The sequence below is a fragment of the Chelonoidis abingdonii genome, chromosome 14 (genome assembly GCF_003597395.2).
Source record: "Chelonoidis abingdonii isolate Lonesome George chromosome 14, CheloAbing_2.0, whole genome shotgun sequence".
NCBI lineage: Eukaryota > Metazoa > Chordata > Testudines > Testudinidae > Chelonoidis > Chelonoidis abingdonii.
The window spans coordinates 37,799,750-37,821,622 of NC_133782.1; the positions used below are offsets into that span (position 1 = coordinate 37,799,750).

The 21,873-nt window shown below is 49.6% G+C and overlaps 2 protein-coding genes across 2 annotated transcripts in view; both read right to left on the reverse strand.

Moving 5' to 3' along the window:
* Positions 1-21,873, reverse strand: part of LOC142047750 (Fc receptor-like protein 5) — a 194,054-nt gene that overhangs the window by 37,668 nt on the left and 134,513 nt on the right. The window lies entirely within an intron of this gene.
* LOC116839017 (olfactory receptor 6F1-like) lies at positions 14,813-20,116 on the reverse strand. Its single transcript, XM_075072466.1, has 2 exons — positions 20,108-20,116; positions 14,813-15,783 (listed from the first exon to the last, which is right to left on the reverse strand). The coding sequence occupies exons 1-2, from the start codon at positions 20,114-20,116 to the stop codon at positions 14,851-14,853; spliced, it is 942 nt and encodes a 313-aa protein (XP_074928567.1). The 3' UTR covers positions 14,813-14,850.

Genomic DNA, 21,873 nt, shown 5'->3' on the forward strand with positions numbered 1-21,873 from the left:
TTCCCTCCCAGACTTTAAAAAAAATCCAGGTCTCTGATTGGTCCTCTGGTCAGGTGTTTGGTTCCCCCTTTGTTCACCCTTTACAGGTAAAAGAAAATTAACCCTTACCTATCTACTTATGACAATACCGACCCCTGATTCTTCCCTATCATGTGTTTCCCTCTCCTCCAACACCCCTGTGACCTGCCCTGTCTTAGCTGGGCTTTCAGAGGCTCTGGGTGCTCCTTCTGTGAAGTGTGTGTGCGGTTAGGAGGGTGAATTTATCTGGGGAGACTTTAGCACCCATGAGCCACCTCACCTGCCATGGTGACATTCCAGGCTCAGTTCCTGGTGGACAGAACCCACTTCCTGCCCACAATCTCCTTGTTCCCACATGTAAATTCTCCAGTCTGGTTGGGACCGGCCCATGGGATGCTGAGCACAGAGGCGTTCATAGAGCCAGTGCCAGGTTCCAAAGTGCTTATCTCAGACCCTGCATCCTCAGGGCCAAACTCAGCTCCGTCCTTTTAGAATTGAAACCTCCTCTTGCTGGCATCCCCAGGGGTCGGGCAGGTGATGCCTTCACTCACCACTCTAGACGGAGGATCCATGCTCATTGCTGGCTAGGGAGGAGATCTGAGGGGGGCAACAAAGGGGACGAGTCAGCAGGGGCTGGGCAGGAGGTGAGGTGGGAAATGCAGGCAACCCCCAGACCTCACTGCGGAGATGAAGGAAGAGGGGAACATGCATCAGGACGCTAATTGGGCCCTGGGTGATCGCTACTTCCCACCACCAAAAGCAGGAAAAGCAAGAAAAAAGACCAACACTGAACAAGGATTAATATAAATGAAAGTTATACTGAAGACAAGCACAAGTACATATAAAGTTATTATTCATCAGATACTTACTACTATTCTTAACAATATGGTATGATACAACTTGAGATCAGTTCAGCTCGAGCAACCAGCCTTCTTTATTCCATAAACTTACCTTGCATTCACCCAAAAATACGTTACCCTTCAGTCGGCTGTTTTCCGCACTGGCCGGGTACAGACAGTCGACAAGCGCACGTCCCTTCTGTTCAGAGGATGTGGATCAGGTTTCCTTTATGACTGAAACACACACACAGCCCCAGGACTTTGTACTTTTTGTCTGACCTGTTGGCCATGTCTTAAAACAGGCCAGCCTATTAGGGTCAGCCAAATCTTTAATGTAGTTAGCGTTGTCGCTTTGGCTGTATAATTTATGCTTACTTACCTCCTTGTGTCGCTTTGACCGTATAATTTATGCTTACTTATTTCCTTGTAGTCAATTGTTTTAAATGTGGGTTAGACAAGCTGTGCCTGGGGGCACAACTTATCTTCCTTTATAGGAGTTAGCATAATGCGTTATCTGATTGCAGCCCGTTTTGACCACAAAACGCTTATTTCTTAGCTTAGCTTATTTATTCAAACCTTGCCCTTTTCACTTCTCCAAAGCAGAAGTTTGAGGCCTAACATTGACAATACCTTTGTTCATTTTAAGCTTGGCTATACTTTTGTTCAGAGATTAATCACAGTCACCTTGGCATGAATGGAGCTGGGTTGTCTCTCTGCAGTTTCTGTCCCTCCTCCCAGGTCCGGAGGAGGCTCATGTGGCAGTGGGGTGTGGTGGGGCAGGGGTAGATGCCATGGTTGTGGAGATTGGGGACTGAGTCCTCAGGGGACCAAGGACAGTGGAACCAGACAGTATCCAACACCTCTTCACTGCTAATGCCCTGGGCCTGGCTGTGCATGGATCCCCCAGTTGGGCTTGGGGGTCAGGGATGCCCTTTCCCCTGGGCCAGCCTGATTGGAATGTGGGGTGCTGGGGGACCCTCCAAGGGAAGCAGGCACTGGAGAAGGGGTGTTGGGTAGAGGGCAGTTTCGTGCAGTGGGAGGTTTCATCGGAAGATCTCTTGTGCAAACAGGAATTGATACAGGTCAGGTCTCTGGCCCGTGTTATGCAGGAGGCCAGGTGAGATGATCAGACTGCTCCTTGCTGACCTGACAATGTATGATCCTTCAGATCTCCCCCCTCCACACACACACTGAGCAGTGCTCATTGCCACCAGCAGGTGACAGCATGGACACACACACACAGATCAAATTTCATGTATGAATCTCTGAGTTTCCCACCCTTTGACCTGCAGGTAGGTGACCTCACAATGCATTAGACAGCAACAAGTCAGGCCCTGAGTGGAGCCCAGGGGCAGATCTGCGATTCAGAAGAGGCCAATGTTAAAAAGTCACATTTTGGAGCCAACCTGCTCTTTGAGAAGAGAGAGGCGGGTTGTTGGACTCAATATTAAGTGGGGGTAGGGAGAAGGGGGGTCCTAAAAAAGGGCAACTTAAATAACCTTCCCTGGGTCGAAATTCATTCCTGAGGTTGCATATAGAAGTCCATGCAGCTGAAGGAGTTGTGGTGAGTTGGGTTGTATCTCTTTGAATCCAGGGCTATGAGTGTAAACGCGACACTTCATGGAACAGAGTTGTAAGAAGCCAATAATCTCCTTTATAGAATGAGGAAGCTCAAATGAGCAGCCTCCACCCAAAGCGCACGTGGGTGGATATTGTTTTAACAGAGGCGTGACTGTGCTATGGGTCAGGGTTAGAGGTGTGCGTAGGTGTCATGCTGAATAGTCTGGTCTCATTATTTCCTCGTACTCCCCTGTCTGTCTGTCTCCATCTGATTTCTTTTGTCTTAGATCGTCGGCTCTTCGAGGCAGAGACTGTCTTTTTGTTCGGGGTCTATACAGCACCTAGCGCGGTGGGGGTCATGGTTCATGACTGACGTGAAGCTCCTGGTCACAGTTTACCTCTCGCCAGAGACACACAGCAGCGGTGAATCATGTAACATACAGAGGGGCACTTTGTCCTGAATCTAACACATTTACTGTTCATTGCATCCGGCACAGGAGAGCACAGATCATACAAAACAATAGACAGTCTAAACTGCAACATCCCTAACTGGTTCCCCTTCCCCTTGGCAATGCTTAGGAACCATTGGTGTCCAGAGAAACAGGGTGTTCTCCACCTCGTGGGCAGCCCCTCACCGAGCTTCTGTAAACTTGCTGTCTCCTCTGCCCCACACGTCCTCATCCTGCCTGGCCCCCTCTATTCTGGTTTGTTTCTTCATTTAACGCCCCCCTAGTCACCTTTGTTCTGTCTTTTCTGTAACTTCCCATGGCTCCTACCTTCCTCCCCCCACTCGGGGGATAAGCTAATGTTGGGTTCTAAAGATGCAGATGCTCTTTTTAGCATTATCCTTGTGTGGGCAAAGTTCTGTCCTTCCCTGATAATGGGTTTTTTTTTAAAGGATGAAAATCAATGCAAAAATAAATCCCATTTCTGAGTAAATACTGAGGTTAATATGGGGGTGGGGGGCAGAAAAAAACAACAAATAGAGAAATAAGAGGATTGCAAGTGTGACAGATCCAGGCCAGTGGGGTATAGGAGTCTGGTAGAGAGCAAATATACTGGTCACTGGATGAGTAGTTTTCTGTTCCCTGAGGGGCTGTACTAGAGTAATCAGGAACCTGCTAGAACCAATTAAGACAGGCAGGATAATTAAGACACCTGGAGCCAATTAAGAAACTGCTAGAATCAGTTAAGACAAGGTAGCTAATCAGAGCACCTGAGTATAAAAAGGACCTCACTTCAGTTTGTGGTGTGCATGCAAGGAGCGGGGAGCAAGAGACACAAGAAGCTGAGAGTGAGAAGACAGATTGTTGGAAGACTGAAGAGTACAAGCATTATCAGACATCAGGAGGAAGGTCCAGTGGTGAGGATAAAGAAGGTGTTGGGAGGAGGCCATGGGGAAGTACCCCAGGGAGGTGTAGCTGTCATGCAGCTGTTACAGGAGGCAGTCTAGACAGCTGTGATCCACAGGGCCCTAGGCTTGAACCTGGAGTAGAGGGCGGGCCTTGGTTCCCCCCAAACCTCCCAACTCCTGATCAGACACAGGAGGAGTTGACCTAGACTGTGGCTTCTACCAGAGGGGACAGTCTCTGGGCTGTTTCCTGACCCATATGAATCTGTGAGGTGAGCAAATCCGCCAATAAGCGCACGACCCACTTAGGTAGAGGAGGAACATTGTCACACGAGTTAAAGCAGTTAAATGCTGTGGTTTATTTCATGAACTTTACATTAACAGAAACATGCACGTGTGTGGTTTTTGTGTGTGTATCTTCCACTACATCCTGTTTACATGTAGACTAATGTATTATTAATGTAAACACATCTGTCTAATATAACATACTGGAGTTTAACATGGTGGCTCTCAAATGTTCGTATTGGTGCCCCCTTTCACATAGCAAGTCTGAATGTGACGTCCCCTTGTAAATTAAAAACACTCTTTTTTTTTTTTAACACCCACCATTATAAATGCTGGAGGCAAAGTGGGGTTTGGGGTGGAGGCTGACAGCTCATGACCTTCCATGTAATAACTTGACCCCCTGAGGGGTCCTGACCCCCAGTTTGAGAACCCCTTGTGCCTGCCTGTGTACCAATGTGTGCGTGTTGGGAAATGAATTCTTGGTTAGTGTTTGCGTGAGTTGTGATTTTCTGTGTAACAGACGGCTGAAAGCAGACCCCCAGCTGGTGTAAGTGAATGTAGCTCCACTGTGGACAACTGAATTAGGTGGTGAAAATGAGTGTGAGGATCTAGTCCGATGTTCCAAATGTCTCCCTGATTGCTCCCCGTGCCACTGATGTCCAGGCACAAGGGTTCTCCACAGAGCTGCCCCTTCAACTGATTGATGCTAAACGACCCCTGTCTGAGACATCCATGGGGCCATCTGCATTACTGGCAGCAACTGTGTATTGCCACGGTCTTGCAGCTCTGTCCAGGCCGCTCTGGGAATCGCTGGGTGGTCTCAGTCTAATCCACCGCAGCAACAGGCCTGAATGCCACTTCCTGGACTTCAGGATCTGAGACAAAAAACTCAGATCCAAACACCCCCAATAAACATGGTGAGTCTCAGAATCCAGAACTGAATTTCACATCCCTGGTCATTCAGCCCTGCCCTTAGTTGGACAAGCAGCCACATGTGGACCGCACCAATTGGCCTCCTTCCTGGCAGGTTCAGAAGCTGCATGAAGGTACAATAGACATGGAGTCTGAACAAACTTCTGGGTTGTGACCCATAGAAATGAGCGCCTTGGGGCATTTATGGAGCACGCTGCCTGATGTTGTGGGGGGGAAGGGTGAGACAGAGCACGCACATGTATCCCCACTGATCTACCTAATCATCTCTTTATCCAACTATCCACCCATCCAACTGTCCATCTGTGTAATCATCTGTCCATCCATCTAATTGTCTTTCTTGCTGTCTGTCCATCAAGATGTCTGTCCATTTTCTCCTCCTTCTGCTATTTGTCCATCCAAGTATCTATCCCTTGGTCAAGTTCACTTCTGTGAATCAGCCTTCCAAGCTGTTCATCTGTCTAATCATCTCTCGGTCCACCTGGCTAAATGTGTTTACACTCTCTTTGTCTGTCACTAATGGAACCTTCCCTGTGGAAGTGGACTTCCGTGGGCAGGGGCTGCTGACTGGGGACATGTCACAGGCCCTAAATTCAATGTATAGATATAACCTGATATTTGGTAACTAAGGAACATTCCTTCCCACTCTGTGTGCTGCTAATTTCACAGGCACAGCAGGTGGGAATTGGAGCTGGCGAGAGGCTGGCAGTGTGATTGTAACACTGCTAAGACTGCGGTGGGAAGGGGATAGACTGTAACAAGTGCTATCTTGGTCACTGGTGGCTGATCAGAGAAGTGGCACTGAATGGTCGGTCCATGGGGCATCAGGTGCTTGACTTTAAGAATGCAGCTGAGTCTAGAGGTCTGATCACAGACTTGCTGTGACAGATCCCCAGTTTGAAGGAACCCAGATCCGTTTCATTTGGAACATGTTCATTTCACTGATGCTTTGCTTCGATAAAAATAATTTTAAAAATCCTGCTTCATTATGTGCTTGTTAAAACCACTCCAGTTAGCAACACACCTATTAAAAAGAGAGCTCACCAGTGAGCCATGCAGCACCTGTGACTCTAGAGAGACTTAAAGGAGGACACGACGGTCATTAAAACTTCACGTGCCTTAATCAGCACTTTGAGGAATGTTAAACCCAGCTGGGACCTGGGCACTGCCTGGAGATCTGACAAACCGCTCAAGGTTCTGCCAGTGGCAGAAGAAGTTAATTGGTATTTTAATGGGTCCTGTCGAGGGCCATTAGACTGGAAACATGGGTGGTAAATGCAGGTTGCAGCAACAGTCCCATCGGGGTTGATTCGAAGAGATAGTCAAAGGCGCTGATTGAAGTTAGACAAAGGAAGGGACAAGTCTGTTCCTATGGCAAGTAGACCCCAGGGGTTGAAGCGAAATGGTTAAGCCCTTCACTCCTGGCCTCTGTGAACAGCCAGAGAGCAGGGCAATGCAAGGGGGAGGAATGGCTGCAATGAAACAGGCATGTAAACAATTTCAGATTCCCACTTGGTTGGCCAGGGCAGCGCAGCCCAGGTGTGGGAAGAAAGAGGCAATTTCAGATTTCTAGGTCTCAGGGACGGAGCTCAGCCAAGGTACCTGGGTTGTGACAGGCTTTGCTGTGCTGCCCATGAGCTCCAGCTGTGCCAGTGCCCCTCAGTCTGAACCCACAGCCCCTTCCGCTGTTCCATCTCTGGGTTCACACACGCACAGATCTGTCATTGCCCCTGAGTCGCAGTCTGCAGCCCCGGGCTGCCCCCCGCACATCTCTGCTGAACTCCATTATTCCTAACACACAATCCCTCTTGTATCCCAGTGCTGGCTCCCTTCACAGCTTTGGTGAGATGCCTCAGGCCTGACTTACGTCACTCCTACTATTCCCGTTCCCAAACTGTTCCTCAGCTTGGCCAATGCATTATAATAATGAGCTACAACCCCTCAGCCCCCATCACTGCTGTCCTGCCCCAAACACACAGCCCCCCAAGTTTTCCTCTTAGCCTGGCCCTATTCAGCCCTGTATTGGAAATGGCCTGATTCCCCTCAGGTGGGGACCCTTCTCTATCCAGGGCTGGCTGGCCACTGGCTCTCCAGGACAAGAGCATGTGGCCCTGTCACAGGCAGGGATAGGCAGATATAGTTAAAGTGGTGCAACTTGTATGTGTAGGCCAGGAGTGAAAGTAAAATACAGCTACTCAGCAGGGGCTGCAGCGGCTCCCCTCTAGCTTGCAGCAGGGAGCAGGGGGACTGGCTCAGGGAGAAGTCTCCCCAGGACTCTTGCTGCCTGCGTAGGAACAGTTTAAACTTAGCTGTTTACTCCGGGGTCTGAACTGTGGGATTCCTGGCATCCTTGTTAATTTCATTCACGGTTGTTGGGTGGGGTGGGGTGACCAAAGCGGGGCAGTTCTTTTCTGGATGAGGTGATCTTCAATAATATAATACACAAAAAATTACAATCAAATCAGGAACCATTTCCAAGTTCAGATCTATCCCATTCTCCCCCCAGCAGAGGATCATGGTTGTGATGTCCAAACTGCTTGCAGCTCCTCTTTGAAATGTTACTGCTTAAAAAAAACACCCATGGAGAACATGGTGGGAAGATGTGTTGTGCTGATTGGGGTTTATTTTGGGCAAAGCAATTTTGGTAAAACAACTAAAGATTCACAGGGAAAGCAAATAGCCCAATCGACAAAACCACAAAGGGACTGGATGGGAAAACTGGATATTTGAGAGATAGAAGTTTTTATTCCACCCTCTTTATATATTGAATTAAACACCTGAAATGTCTTTAGGACTTAAGGGCTCAGAGAGGGCCGGCTCTAGGGTTTTTGCCGCCCCAAGCAAAAAAATTTTTGGCTGCCCCCTGTCCCAACCCTGGGCTCCCCCCTGCACTTCTCTGCTGCCCCAGCCCAGGGCTCTTCGCCCCCCCCCCACTGCTCTTGCTGCTCTACATCTGTGCGCACACTCTCGTCGCAGCGATATGCTCCCCACTTCACTCTCATCAGTGCCCCCCCCCACACCTCCTGCCACAATTTTCAGCTTGTGTGATTGGAGGATATCTGGATGCATATTATAAGACTGTCCTCCATAAATGAGGAAAAGTTGAGCTGCCTTTATTATTCTTTTGTTCCACTCTTTCTTTCTATGGAGAATTTGCCAATGCAATATCCCTGTCTTCCTTTTAAACAAACAAAAAAGGCAATGGCTGTTGAAAATAGCAATTCCAGTCCTAATAACCACTGGGAAGCATTTCTTGCTCAATTTTATCCTACTTTTTCTACAGCAAGTTACAGTGGATCAGTATATTTGTTTTGGGAGAAATGAAGTAACAGCTGCCCAAACTGAGCTTGAGCACTCCTGAATTTTGAGGTGTTCAAATCTGGAAGGCAGGTGCTGAGGGGTGGGTGGGGGCTGTGGCTCCACGGGGAGCACAGCAGCATGTATGCAGCAGCATGTCTGGCGCTGTGCGGAGCCAGACACGCTGGTCTGAGTGGCACTGTAAGGGGGTTGGGAGGTTGGAGAAGGGGTAGGGGGTTCGAGGGGGCAGTCAAGGGACAGGGAACGGGGGGGTTGGATGGGGTGGAGGTTCATGGGGGGCAGTCAGGGGACAGGCAGCTTTGGATAGGCATGGGAGTCCCAGGGGTTTGTCAGGGGACAGGCAGGGGGTGGGGTCCTAGGGGGAAGTTTGAGGGGGTCTCAGGAGGGGGCAGTTGGGGACAAGAAGGGAGGCTTAGATTGGGGTCCAAGGGGGGGACAAGGACGAGCTTAGGTTTAGAGGGGGTGGGGTTCCTGGGGGGCAGTTAGGGCAGGGGTCCTGGGAGGGGGCAATCAGGGGACAAGGACCAGTGGCACTTAGATGGAGGGTGGGGTCCTGGGGGGCAGTTAGGAGTAGGGGTCCGGGAGGGGGCAATCAGGGGACAGGAGCAGGGGAGGTTGGATGGGTTAGGGTTTCTGTGATGGGGGGTAGTTGGAGGGAGTGAATGCTGGCAGGGTGGGGCTTTCCCTCCCTGTGGAGTGTCCTGTTTTTGGAATGTTAAAACTATGGGTTCCCTGCCATCCACAGTACAACTCTCCACTCACAGCAAGCTGCAGCATGAGGATACCTCCCTCCTTCCTTTCCAGTCAGTTGGTAGTGGCAAGGGAAGTGCTGGGAAATGTAGTTCTTTCCCTGCTCCAGGGCTGGCTCTATAGGCAGGGAGCTAACCAAGGAACTACAGCTCCCAGAGTCCCCTGTTGTGTTCTCAGCTCCCAGGCTGGATCCCTGACGGCTGCCACCCTGCAAATAGGCTGCCTGCAAGCAGGTGCTTGCTTTGCTGGTGCCTAGAGCTCCCTGGGTTCAGTTCTCTTTTTGTTTTGTTTTGTGGTGTAGAGTGCAGAGGCTGAAATTGACAAAACTTTCTCTAAGTAGCTTGTATATTTCCCCCAACAAGGTGAGTGAAATTAACAAGGATGCCTGAAATAGGCAGAAACAGCCCTGAATCCTGCAGTTCAGATGCACGGTTAACAGCAAAGTTTAAACTGTTCTTTATACAGGCAGCATACATCCTGGGGAGGCTTCTGTCATAAATAGATAGCTAAAGGTTAATGTTTCGTTTTACCTGTAAAGGGTTAACAAAGGGAACCAAACACCTGACCAGAGGACCAATCAGGAAACCGGATTTTTCAAAGTGAGGGAGGGAACTTCTGGGTGTGTTTTGTCTTTGTTCTGTCTGTTTGTTTTCTCTCGGCTATGAGGGAAGAGCTTTTTTTTCCTATCTCCAAGCTTCTTTCTACCCTTCTGTTCCCAAGTTGTGAGTACAAAAGGAAAAACAATAGGTTTATATTGTATTTTGTATTTACATGTGTGGAGTTGCTGGAATGTTTAAATTGGATATCTTTTTGAATAAGGCTGATTATTCATATTTTCTTTTAAGCAATAGCCCTGTGTTATGTCATCTTGATGCAGTGATCATGTTCATGTGTTTTTTCTTTCTTTTTTTATATAAAGCTTCTTTTTAAAACTTGTTGGATTTTCTTTTCCTAGTTAAGGCAAGGGGATAGGAATCTCTGTGCCAGGAGTACTGTCTCTCTCAAGGAAAGACTGGAGGAGGGAGAAGAAGGAGGGGGAAGGTAAATCATCCTCTCTGTTTTGTATTTCAAGGGATTGAAGCAGGGAAATCTCCTAGTATCCCCAGGGCGGGAAAATCTGGGAGGAAGTAAAGAGCAGGAAGGGAAGTGGGTATTTCCCTTTGTTGGAGGCTCAGGGCATCTGAGTCTTGGGGGTCCCCCAGGGAAAGGTTTGGGGAGACCAGAGAGTTTATCAGGTACTCAGAATCCTGATTGGTGGCCAGCGAGATAAGATCCAAAGCTGGTAATTAAGCTTGGAGGTTCATGCTAAGCACCCAGATTTTGGACGCTAAGGTCCAGATTTGGGACAGAGGCTTATTACAGCTTCTCTCTCAGCCAGTCTCCCTGTCACAAGCTAGCGGGGGGCCCGTGCAGCCGCTACTTGAGTGCAGGGGTTGCGGGAAGCAATGAGCCTAGCCCTGTCTGCAGCCTGGCTGGAAGAGGAGGGAGGAGAGAAAGGGACGTGACAGTGAGTTTTAGGGGTCCTGGAGGGGGTGATCGGGGGGCTTGGATGGGTTGGGGTTTCTGTGGAGCAAGGTCAGAGGGAGTAGATGGTGACAGGAGGGGGCTTCCCTCCCTCCCTGTGGAGTGTCCTGTTTTTTGAATGTTAAAATACGGTCTCCCTGCCATCCACAGTGCAACTCTCCACTCAGCAGGCTGCAGCATGAGGTCCCCCTCCTTCCTTTCTAGTTGGTAGTGGCCAAGGGAATGCTGGGAAATGTAGTTCTTTCCCTGCTCCAGGGCTGGCTCTATAGGCAGGGAGCTAACCAAGGAACTACAGCTCCCAGGACCCCCTGTTGGTTCTCAGCTCCCAGGCTGGATCCCTGCTGGCTGCCACCCCTGCAAATGGGCTGCCCCAAGCAGGTGCTTGCTTGGCTGGTGCCTAGAGCCCCCCTGGATTCAGATCCCTTTTTGTTTTGTGGGTGTCCCTGTCCTGCAGAGTGCAAAGGCTGAAACTGACAAAACTTTCTCTAAGTAGCTTGTATATTTCCCCCAACAAGGTGAGTGAAATTAACAAGGATGCCAGAAATAGCCCTGAATCCTGCAGTTCAGAGGCAGGGTTAACAGCTAAGTTTAAACTGTTCTTATACAGGCAGCAGGCATCCTGGGAAGGCTTCTCTCTCAGCCAGTCCCCCTGCTCCCTGCCACAAGCTAGTGGGGGGGCCCTGCAGCCCCTGCTGAGTGCAGGGATTTTGGGAAGCAGTGAGCCTAGCCCTGTCTGCAGCCTGGCTGGAGGAGGAGGGAGGAGAGAAAGGGATGCGACAGTGAGTTTTCCCCTTCTACTGACTTTTATTAGCTCTGGATTTAAGCTCTGCGGCCAAATGGCAATTGTATTCTGCCCCTGCCTTGGTCTCACAATCCCCCACACCCAAAAACTGTGAGCGAAATTAACAAGGATGCCAGAAATGACCCCACAACCTGTGGGTTGAACCAGGGAGTGAATGGCTGTGTTTAAACTGTTCCTAAGCAGGCAGCACGCTACCTGGGGAGGCTTCTCCCTCAGCCAGGCCCCCTGCTCCCTGTTGCAAGCTAGAGGGGAGCCTCTGCAGCCCCTGCTGAGTGCGGGAGTCGGGGGAACACGGAGCCAAGCTGCGTCAGCAGCCTGGCTGGAGGAGGAGGGAGGAGAGAAACTAATGTGACAGTGAGTTTTCCCTTTCCAAGCTTTTATTAGCTTTGAGTTTGAACTTTTTGTTATGCAGCCAGAAGAGGTGGAAGGAAGCCACTACTGAATGTTTCACTTATTTGCCTGTAAGCTGTTGCACCCTTTTTTACTGGTACTCCGTACCGGGCCGGACCTGCTTGCTTTCACCTCTGGTGTAGACAAGCCTTGCACGTTTATTCCTCACTCTGGAGATGAAGGGGACAGATAACGGGAGGTCTGATAACAGCGACGACAGAAAGAGAAGACTTCATTTAGTTCTTTTATTGCGCGATGGTCTCAGTGACAGACACACAGTTACTAGGGTCTCATGGAACAAGGTAAAACCTGGGAAGGAACTGGTAGAAAACAGCCCCTGGGCATGGAAAGAATTCTCATGCTAGCGGTTTGGCTGTGAATGTACAGGCTCAGTTCTCCCAGAAGAGGCCGATGTTAGGCGCCCAAATCCAATGGACAGTGAATGGGAGTTGAGCACCTAACACCCTTCAGTCCCATTGTCAATTGCAACTGGATGTGGGGGAGCAGACAGGGCACTGGACTGGGACTCTGGAGAGTTGGTTCCCTGCCAAAAGCCCACTGACTGATTCTGGGCAGGTAACATCACCTCATTCTGCCTGAGTTTCCCCAGCTATAATATGAGGTGAAGGGTGAGGAGCTAGGGCTAAAATCACAAAGCTCCCACTTTAGGGACCCAAATCCCAGAGTCCAGCCCCTGAGATTCACAAACCCAGCTCGGCTGCTGGCAAACCCTGCAGGCAGCCAAGTGTTTGCAGTCCATGGGCTCTAGGTGCCCCTGGACATGCCCGTTGCAGCACCACACCAAGCCCCAGAGTGACGCACAACCCTGGGGAAGGTGCAGGTTCACCTGCCTGACTCTCCTCCAGGGCCCCGTCCCACAGGCCAGGTGACCAGATGCTTTGGAAAATCCCACTGGGCACCCAAGTGTCTGGAATCAGCTGGCCCTAAATCTTTGCTGAAAGTTGGCAAATACGAGTTCTGTGCTGGTGTCCTGTGGCCAACGCCAGAGGTTTCCTTTGGCTTTTCTTTTCCTTTGTAAAGCAGCCTGGGGATGCAATGTACACCAGGAAACAAACATTAACGGTACAATCGCCTAACACTGGTATTCCAGGCAGAGGTTGCAAGCCTGTTTTTATAATGTAGGTATCATATATTTTTGTGTATGTGCAGGACCGGCACTAGAGTTTTTCGCGCCCTAGGCGCACGGCCATTTCGCTGCCCTGCGCACCACTCCCACGGTTCCGGTGGAGCTGCCACAGCCATTTCTGCGGAGGGTCCATTGGTCCGCGGCGCCGGTGGAGCTGCCGCAGCCGTGCCTGCAGGACGTCCACTGGAGCCGTGCAGGACCAGCGGACCGTCAGCAGGCATGCCTGCGGCAGCTCCACCGGAGCCACGGACCAACATACTCTCCGCAGGCGCGACTGCGGCAGGTCCACTGGAGCCACCTGCTGCCCCCCTGGCAAAATGCTGCCCCCTGAACATCCTGGCGCCCTAGGCGGTTGCCTAGTTCGCCTCAATGGAAGCGCTGGCCCTGTGTATGTGTGCATATGCGTGTGTGTGGATGTGCGTGCGTTTTTGTATGCGTGTGTGTGTGTGCGCGCACGCATCCATGTGTTTGCATATGCGTGCATGTGTATGGGTGTGCGTGTGCAGGGCCGTGTGCAGGGCCGGCTCCAGGCACCAGCCCAGCAAGCAGGAGCTTGAGGCTGCCAACGGTGAGGGGTGGCATATCCGGATCTTTGGTGACAATTCAGTGGCGGGTCCCTCACTCCCTCTCAGAGCAAAGGACCAGCCACTGAATTGCCACCGAAGACTGAAGCGGCAGCAGTAGAGCTGATCGCAATTGCAGGGATTTTTTCTTTTCTTTTTGCTGCTTGGGGCGGCAAAAACTCTGGAGCCGGCCCTCTGTGTGTGCATATGTGTGTGCGTGTGTGTGCGCGAGCGTGTGTGGGCATATGTGTGCATGTGTGTATATGTGCTTGCATTTTTGTAGGTGTGCATGTGGGTGTGTGTATGCATGCATGTGTGCATCCGTTTGTGCATGTGTGTCTGTGTGCATGCATACATGTGTCTGGGTAAGTGTGCACATGTGTGTGTATGCATGTGTTCACGTATGCGTGCGTGTATGTGCGAGTGCATGTATATGTGCATGTGTGTTCGTGTGTGCCTATGTATGTGTATATGTGCTCATGTACGCACATGTGTGCATGTGTACGTGTGCATGCCTGTGTATGTGTGTGCACATGTGTGTGTGTGTGTATCTAGAAGTCTCTCATCCTACAATGAACAGATGCTCAGCATATCTGCTGAGTTCATTTCGCCTGCACCCTCTCACTGAGCACAATCGCGGGTCATTGTCTGAACTTTGAGTAGCCACAAAGTTCAAGTCTCCCACCATCCCAGTGAAAGCCACCTGTGGAATCTGATACAGGCCTAAAAAGACTGGGGTCCCAGGTTTTAAGATGTCTCTTCATCTCCTCTGTCTCCCAGGGCTGTAAGAGCTGTGGTTCTCAACCAGGGCCATGTGTAGCTTGGGGATACACAGAGGTGTTCCAGGGGCCCCCACTGGAGTTTTTCGAGGCCCCTGGAGCGGGGTCCTTCACTCGCTCCGGGGGCCCTGGAAAACTCTTACGGGGCCTGGGCCCTGGAGCTTCTTCCACTCCAGGTCTTCGGCAGCAAAGGGTCCCTCTGTCCCGGGGCGGAAGGACCCCCTGCAGCCGAACTACTGCTGAAGACCCAGTGCTTCGGTGGCGGGTCCCACTTCGGTGGTAATTCAGCGGTGGAGGGCCCCCGCTGCAGGTCTTCGGGGCACTTCGGCAGTGGGTCCTGGAGTGGAAGGACCCCCCTCCGCCGCTGAATTACCACCGAAGCGGGGGCCCCCTGCCGCCGAAGACCCCAGGCCCCATCTATCCTCTGGGCGGCCCTGCGCACAGTAGTCTGGAAAGGTTGAGAAACACTGTGTAAGAGCAGGGCACGAAGCCCAGTGGAGCTCAGGGAAACATGAGCTGGGACTACAGCAGGCTTTGGTTCAGTCTCTACCCCAACCCATGTTACATCTATTTTAATCCAAGGAAACTGATCAGTTAGCATGGTCCAAATATGAAGTTCTTGCAAGCTTTCCTCAGGGCTCCCTTGACCTCTTTGTTTCTCAGGCTGTAGATGAGGGGATTGACCAGGGGAGTCAGGACTGTGTAGGCGACAGACAGAACTTTCTTGAAGTCGCTCAGGATGTCGGTGGTTGGGAACATATAGACAGTCAGCAGAGTTGCATAATAAATGCTCACCACGATGAGGTGGGACGAGCAGGTGGAAAAGGACTTTTGCCTCCTGGCGGTGGATGGGATTCTCAGGATGGTGGTGATGATGCAGATGTAGGACATCAAGGTAAGAAGGAATGGACCCAGTAAGAAAAGCAAGCTGAGTGTGAAAGTCACCATTTCCATCAAGTGAGGGTCGTTGCAGGAGAGTTTTACAAGGGGGATGATATCACAGAAAAAATGGTCAATACAATTGGGGCCACAAAATTTTAACTGAGATATCGACAACACATTTATGCTATTAGCTAGGAATCCACCTATCCAAGAGCCACCTGCGAGCTTCAGGTAAGACCTGTGACTCATAAGGGTTGCGTAGTGCATAGGATTGCATATGGCTAAATATCGATCATAAGACATCACTGATAAGAGGAAGCATTCTGTAGCAATCAGAGAACCAACGAAATAAAATTGTGTGAGACACCCATTGAATGAAATAGTCCTGTCCCCAGTCAGGGGACCAGCCAGCATCCTGGGCAGGATGGCGGAGCTGTAGCAGGTCTCCAAGCAGGACAAGTTCACCAGGAAGAAGTACATGGGGGTGTGAAGGTGGTGGTCAGTCACAACTAGCGCAATGATAAGAATGTTCCCTGCCATGGTTGCGATGTAGATCACTAGGAACAGCAGGAAGAGAAGGATCTGCAGTTCTGGGAGACCCCCGAATCCCAGGAGGATGAATTCTGTGATGGACGTTTGGTTTCCCTACGAGAAAGAAATGAACTCTGCCACATAAGTGAAGAAAATTCACTCAATAAAACATAACCTTGTTTTTCATTGTCCCCCTCTGCTAGCTACTGGAAGGATGGGTGAGTGGAGAATGGAGGCCGGGGGCGGAAGGGAAATGCCATCTTGTGATCCCTGGGGCAGATTTCAGATCTGAGCAGACTGCAAGGTCAACAAAACATTAATCTCTCTGGAAACTCGTGTAGTAACTTGAGAGATGGCACCAAGCACTCAAATATTAAAGTGATGGGGTTTAGGTACCAGGGGCGGCTCTAGGCCCCAGCACACCAAGCGCGTGCTTGGGGCGGCAAGCAGGTGGGGGCGCTCTGCTGGTGGCTGCGAGGGCGGCAGGCAGGCTACCTTTGGTGGCTTGCCTGTGGAGGGTCCGTTGGTCTCACGGCTTTGGCGGACCCTCCGCAGGCAAGCTGCCGAACGCAGCTTGCCTGCCGTGCTTGGGGCGATGAAAAGCCTAGAGCCGCCCCTGTTAGGTACAAGAGTACAAAAACGTGTTGCTTCAAATAGTCACATGTTTCGCTACCCGGTGTATCAGAACAGGGCAATGTCCTATATAGATTGGAGATCCATGGGCCAGGATTCGATATTGTAGAGGAAGCCACAACAGGGAAACAAACTAAACAACAAAGGCTGGGATTTGCAATGTGTTAGCAGCCAACTCCAAGTGAATTGCAGAGGAAATGGGTTGTCTAACTCTGTCAGAGCCATTTGAAAGTTTTTGTCATCAGACAAATGCTTCCCCTTCCCTAGGACAGTCCTTCATTGTCCTGCAGTCAGACACTCTACATGCAGTAAGGAGATCTCCATTAAAAACCCAAACCAAAAAAACTCCTGCTAAAACCACCTCTTTAGCTAGAAATTGATCCTCTCTTGCAAGAAAAGATTCTGGATAAAATTCTTAGTGTGGAAGAAATGTGCAATTTTCATATTATGAGAGTGATGTAGGACCCAAATTTCCATTTCACTGGCAATTGCATGATTTCAAATGTTGGATTTCATTCCAATTTTACTTGTAAAAATGTTTTTACCTGTGTTTAATGTTTTTCTATGATATTTTTATAGTATATTACATTGTGTTTTATAGATATTTACATTTATTTCTATTCATCTTTATATGATTTCATAAACCTCTATACGATAACTTTTTTCCTAAACAAAATTGTGTAGAAATTGATCTGTTCCCTGGAACATTTTAATTCCTGTCAACGAAACATTTTTTCTTCAAAAATACCAGTCAGAAATATTGATCAGCTCAACGTTTCTTCTTTATCTTTATATTAATCCTCTCTCTCTAGTCTGCCGTTACTGTCTCTCTCCCCATTCCTGATCTTTAAAGAGAGAGGGTGGGTGAGGTCATATCTTTTCCTGGACCTATTTACTAATCTTTATTAATTGCTCAGTAAAGCCCTGATCCTGCACAGAGTTATGCACAAGATTAATTTTGCACCCCAGGAATAATTCTGTTCTGTCTGAGACTTCTCCGCTGATATCTAAGATAAAATTTCCACTGACTTCTAGGATGGGCCCCTTTGATTTCAATGGGATTTGGACAGTGAACACTGTGAGCTTTCTTTAAACGTGCAGCTCGGCTGGATTCGATTTCCATCGACAGATGTTGGTAAAGGTCGATATCAGCTGATACAACCAAACCAACAGAAACTATCAGTAAGAGTGGGCATTAGTGCAGTCTCTCCCTGAGCCTTGCACCCACAGGGATGGTGTCACTGGCCCATGGCCGGGCTGGGAGCCCCCTGCACCCAGTGGTCCCAGGACTGAATGAGCGGGGCTGGAAGAGCAGAGCTGCAGAGGGCTCCCTGCACGGCTGCGTGGCTGGCGACACCCATCCCTGCAGGCGTAAGGTGCACGGGGAAGGCTGCGGTCCTGGCGGGCCTGGGCTGTGAGAAGAATGGTGAGTCCCTGGCTGTGGGGAGGCCATCCCACTACTGAATGGTTTCTGCCCATTGATGGAGCAGTTCAATAATGAGACGACCACTCCTATGGCCAGGGGCTCGCCGCCATCCTCCTCCTGCTCCCAGCCCTGGCCATGGATCTCTGCTCCCCTGGGCCAGAGCAGCCTCCTTCCCTGCCCCTTGCGCCCTGGTGTCTTGGATCCCTCAGCTGGTCGGGAGCCCCCCTCCCCACCCTGCTGGCAGCCCTGCCCTCACCCTGACCCGCACCTTAACTCCCGCTGAGTCTCCTGTGATTGTAAAAATTAATACTTAAAAATTGGGGCAAAAATCTACCCTCTAAGGGAAGAAACATACCGATTTGTGCCAAGTCCCCTTATAGTCAGCATCTGCCCCCAAGCACCAACAGCAGCAGCTGACAGCAGCTCCACTTTCCCCATGGCAGTTCACTCAGTGCCCCGTGACGGCGGAGCTGCCAGTGAGGGCACAACCCTGTAGGCATCAGGAGGGGAGGTTAGAGAGGAACGGAGGCTGCTCACCTCTTTGAGGCGCTGCCCTTGGATTCGGCAGATGTTGGTTAATTTCCCTGCTTCTTCACCAACCCCTTGTGTGACATTCAGGGCAGATTTCCAAAGGCTGTTAGGTACCTAAGAATGCACCCTGGTGCCTGAGTAGTGGCCGTATCTAATGTCCATCGATTTCAAATCCCACTGAGGAGTCTGGGTCTTGAGGTGCCAAAAAACCACCATAAATCTGCCCCTCTGTGCACCACCTCCTGTCTGTAAACTGGGGATAATGGCGTCACAAGGGGTAGGAGGAAGATAGATACATTCAAGGCAGTGAGGTGCCCAGATACCAGGGTGATGGAGGCCAGGAAAGAAACTAGGATAGACGTGACTTGACAGGTCTTTCCAATTCCTAAAATCAGTCATTTTGCTTTCGGTTTGAAGTTTGCGAGAGATCAGTGCCCAGTTTCCCTTGGATTCCCATGGGATTAGTCACTGACCCACGCTGCTTCCAACTCCTCAAGATTCAAAGGTCAGAGCGGATTACCTCTAAGGCGGGTCTGTCAGCAGCTGGAGTCTCTGTTGTCACCTGCTCACACAGCATTTCAAGTACCAGGAGCCGGGTTATTCAGTTCATTTTCTGTCCCCACTGCATTCACTTACTTCCATGTGCCCAGTAACTGGAACAACAACCTAGAAAAGCCACTGAGGCTCCTTTGCCACGTCTGGTAACATGATGCTGTGCCTCATACCCTCTGTCAAATGGGGAACGTCTTTTCTGATTCTTTATATATCCTTCTGCGGGGAGAGGCGGTCTCCTGAGGCACGTGTGCTGTGGGGAAGGCAACAGGTGGGGGGAAGTTGGTATTTACTAACATTTTCTAAAACTAAACCAGCATCAAACTTCCAGTCTCAAAGGGAGAGTCCTGGAGAGGGAAGAAACTTCTAATCCTGAAACAAATCTTGCTCTCAATTGCGTGAACGCTATGGTGACTGTCAAGAGATAACACACTAATTCTAGATTTTGCAGCTGCCTCAGTGATTTAGACACTGAATTCCCATCCAATTCCCTTAGAAAGATTTGAAAATGGCAGCAGAGTTAGCTGGTCTTCCCTTTTCTCCATCCAACCCCGTGTTGTCCTCCGTAGCAAGCGCACGTGTACCCAGACCCCATCCAATGAGCTCACGCAATTAGTTCAGGTAACATTTTAAAAAGTGTCTAACTGATTTAGAAGCCTAAGTTCCATTTTCAAGTGTTTCTCAGTTACTCAGGCTTAACAACGTAAATCTCACTGAAAGGCAACGGGGCTTAGCCTCTTATGCCTCTTTTGAAGTTTGTGTAAGTGCTTTTGAAAATGTTACCCTTAGCTCAATGCCTGCTGCTCAGTCTTTTCTGAAAGGAGGAAGTGCAGCCAGCTGCTGAGATAAAATGCAGGTGCAACCGGGTGTTTTACACATTTAGGTTGGGATCTTCAAAGGAGGGTAATGTACACAATAAAGACCCAACTCCCATGACATTGCTATGAGAATTTGGCACCTAACTCCCATAGGGTTCTTGGAAAGGCCCATACCATAGAAGCACAGAACTCAGAAACCTGAGATTATAAAGTACAAATCATTTCTTCCCACGTCCCAGAAAAGTTTCAGAGGCCTGGTCTACACTACGTGTTTAAACTGATTTTAGCAGCGTTAAACCGATTTAACTGTGCACCCGTCCACACTACGAGGCCCATTATATTGCTATAAAGGACTCTTTAAATTGGTTTCTGTACTCCTCCCCAACGAGAGGAGTAGCGCTAAAATCGGTATTACCATATCGGATTAGGGTTAGTGTGGCTGCAAACATGATGCCTTGGCAGTATCCACATGCACCACTGTGATCATGCTCTGGACAGCAATCTAACTCGGCAGTGGCCAGGTAAACAGGAAAAGCCCCACGAATTTTTGAACATTACATTTCCTGTTTCCCAGCGTGGAGCTCTGATCAGCACGGGTGGCGATCATCCAAATCCAAAAAGAGCTCCAGCATGGACCGTACAGGAGATACTGGATCTGAGTCGCTGTATGGGAGACAACTGTTCTATCAGAGCTCTGTTAAAAGACGAACTGCAGCGTTGAAAAAAATCTCCAGCTAGCACAGAGCTGCGTGACAAGCGATAACGGAAAGCCAAAAATCAAATGGCGCTCATGAGGAGGGAGGTTGATGAGGACTCCAGCTAGTTCCACATCCACAGCATGTCTGAAAAGTGATGCATTCCTTGGCTTGAGCTCCCAGTCTGTAGATTCAAACACGTTGTCCAGCGGTGGTCAGGTATAGCTCGTCAATTACCCTCCCCCCACCATTAAAGAAAGGGAAGAATCACTGACTTTTTCAATGTCACCCTATGTCTAGCTGAATCTGGTGTAGACACAATGCTGCAGCATGAAGAAGAGCAGGTATCCATTCCTCTCTCTCCTGTGCAGATTGTACCAATATGGAGCTGATACTTCTGTCATCACCAGCAGGCATGTGAGTGCTCCTGCTTGCCTCATGGAGGTCTGCTGAGGTACCTAGGTAAAATAGGAATGACCTGTCATTCCCAGTAGAGGGTACGAGAATGGCTTCGAACTTTTTTTTTTTTTTTTTCTTTTTTTTTTATTTTTTTTTTCCTTTTTTTTTTTTTTCTTTTTCTTTCTTTTTTCTTTTGTTTTTTTTTCTTCCCTAATTTTTTTTCATAGCAACTGGGGCTGAGCTGCACATCACCCCCTCCCTTTCCTATGTAAAGAAAGAATTTGGTGTCATAGCAGTGCATGCTGGGTTCCGCTTCCCCCACTGCTAATATTTCTGGCAGACTGTCATGAGGCACTGGGAGTCGCCTCCCCCTCGATTGTATCTCACTAACAAGTCACGTTTTATTCCATGCGATCTTTGACTTCATACAACAAGGGGGACACTGCCCAATGCCCGAAGGTTTGATGGAGGAGGGAAGCAATGGTTGGGTGTTGCGGGCACCCCCGTTAAACAATATCATCTTTCGTGGGATCTGACACGGCAGCTGCTCTTGTACACTGTCTCTGTACACTGTCCCCATATTCTACAGACTGACTCTATTTTTAGAAACTAAAGAGGTTAGATCTCGGGATCTGTTCCATTTGCCTTGCGCCTCTGCCATCTCAGCCAGGGCACCTCATGATACAGCAGACAGAAGAGGAACAGATACACATCAATCCTTATCTCGCATTTACAGCAGCAGCGTATGATCAATACGTACTATAACTATCTCTGCTATCATGCTAAATTAGCAATTGACATGCCTTAGTTAGCCAGCGAGTAGATTCCTCTGTCGCGGCATTTCCAGCTACACATACGCAATGACTGTAAAAAAAATAACAACGACCATGGGCTCCTGGTTCGTCTAGGGCATTCCGCAACTAGTGATAACAGGGCGCGAAATATTGATCTGTGTTGCTTACGTCGCAGGACGAGGAATTGACTGGACAATATTTACCTAGAGCATACCAACCAACGTGGACAATGATTATTCGCCTATCGCATGGCTCTCAACCCAGAATTCTAAGGAGTAGGACTGAGTGAACTATGGATAGCTAGATTAGCACCCCAGTGTACGCTTTGGAAATCCGCTAGCCTCGACCATGGACGT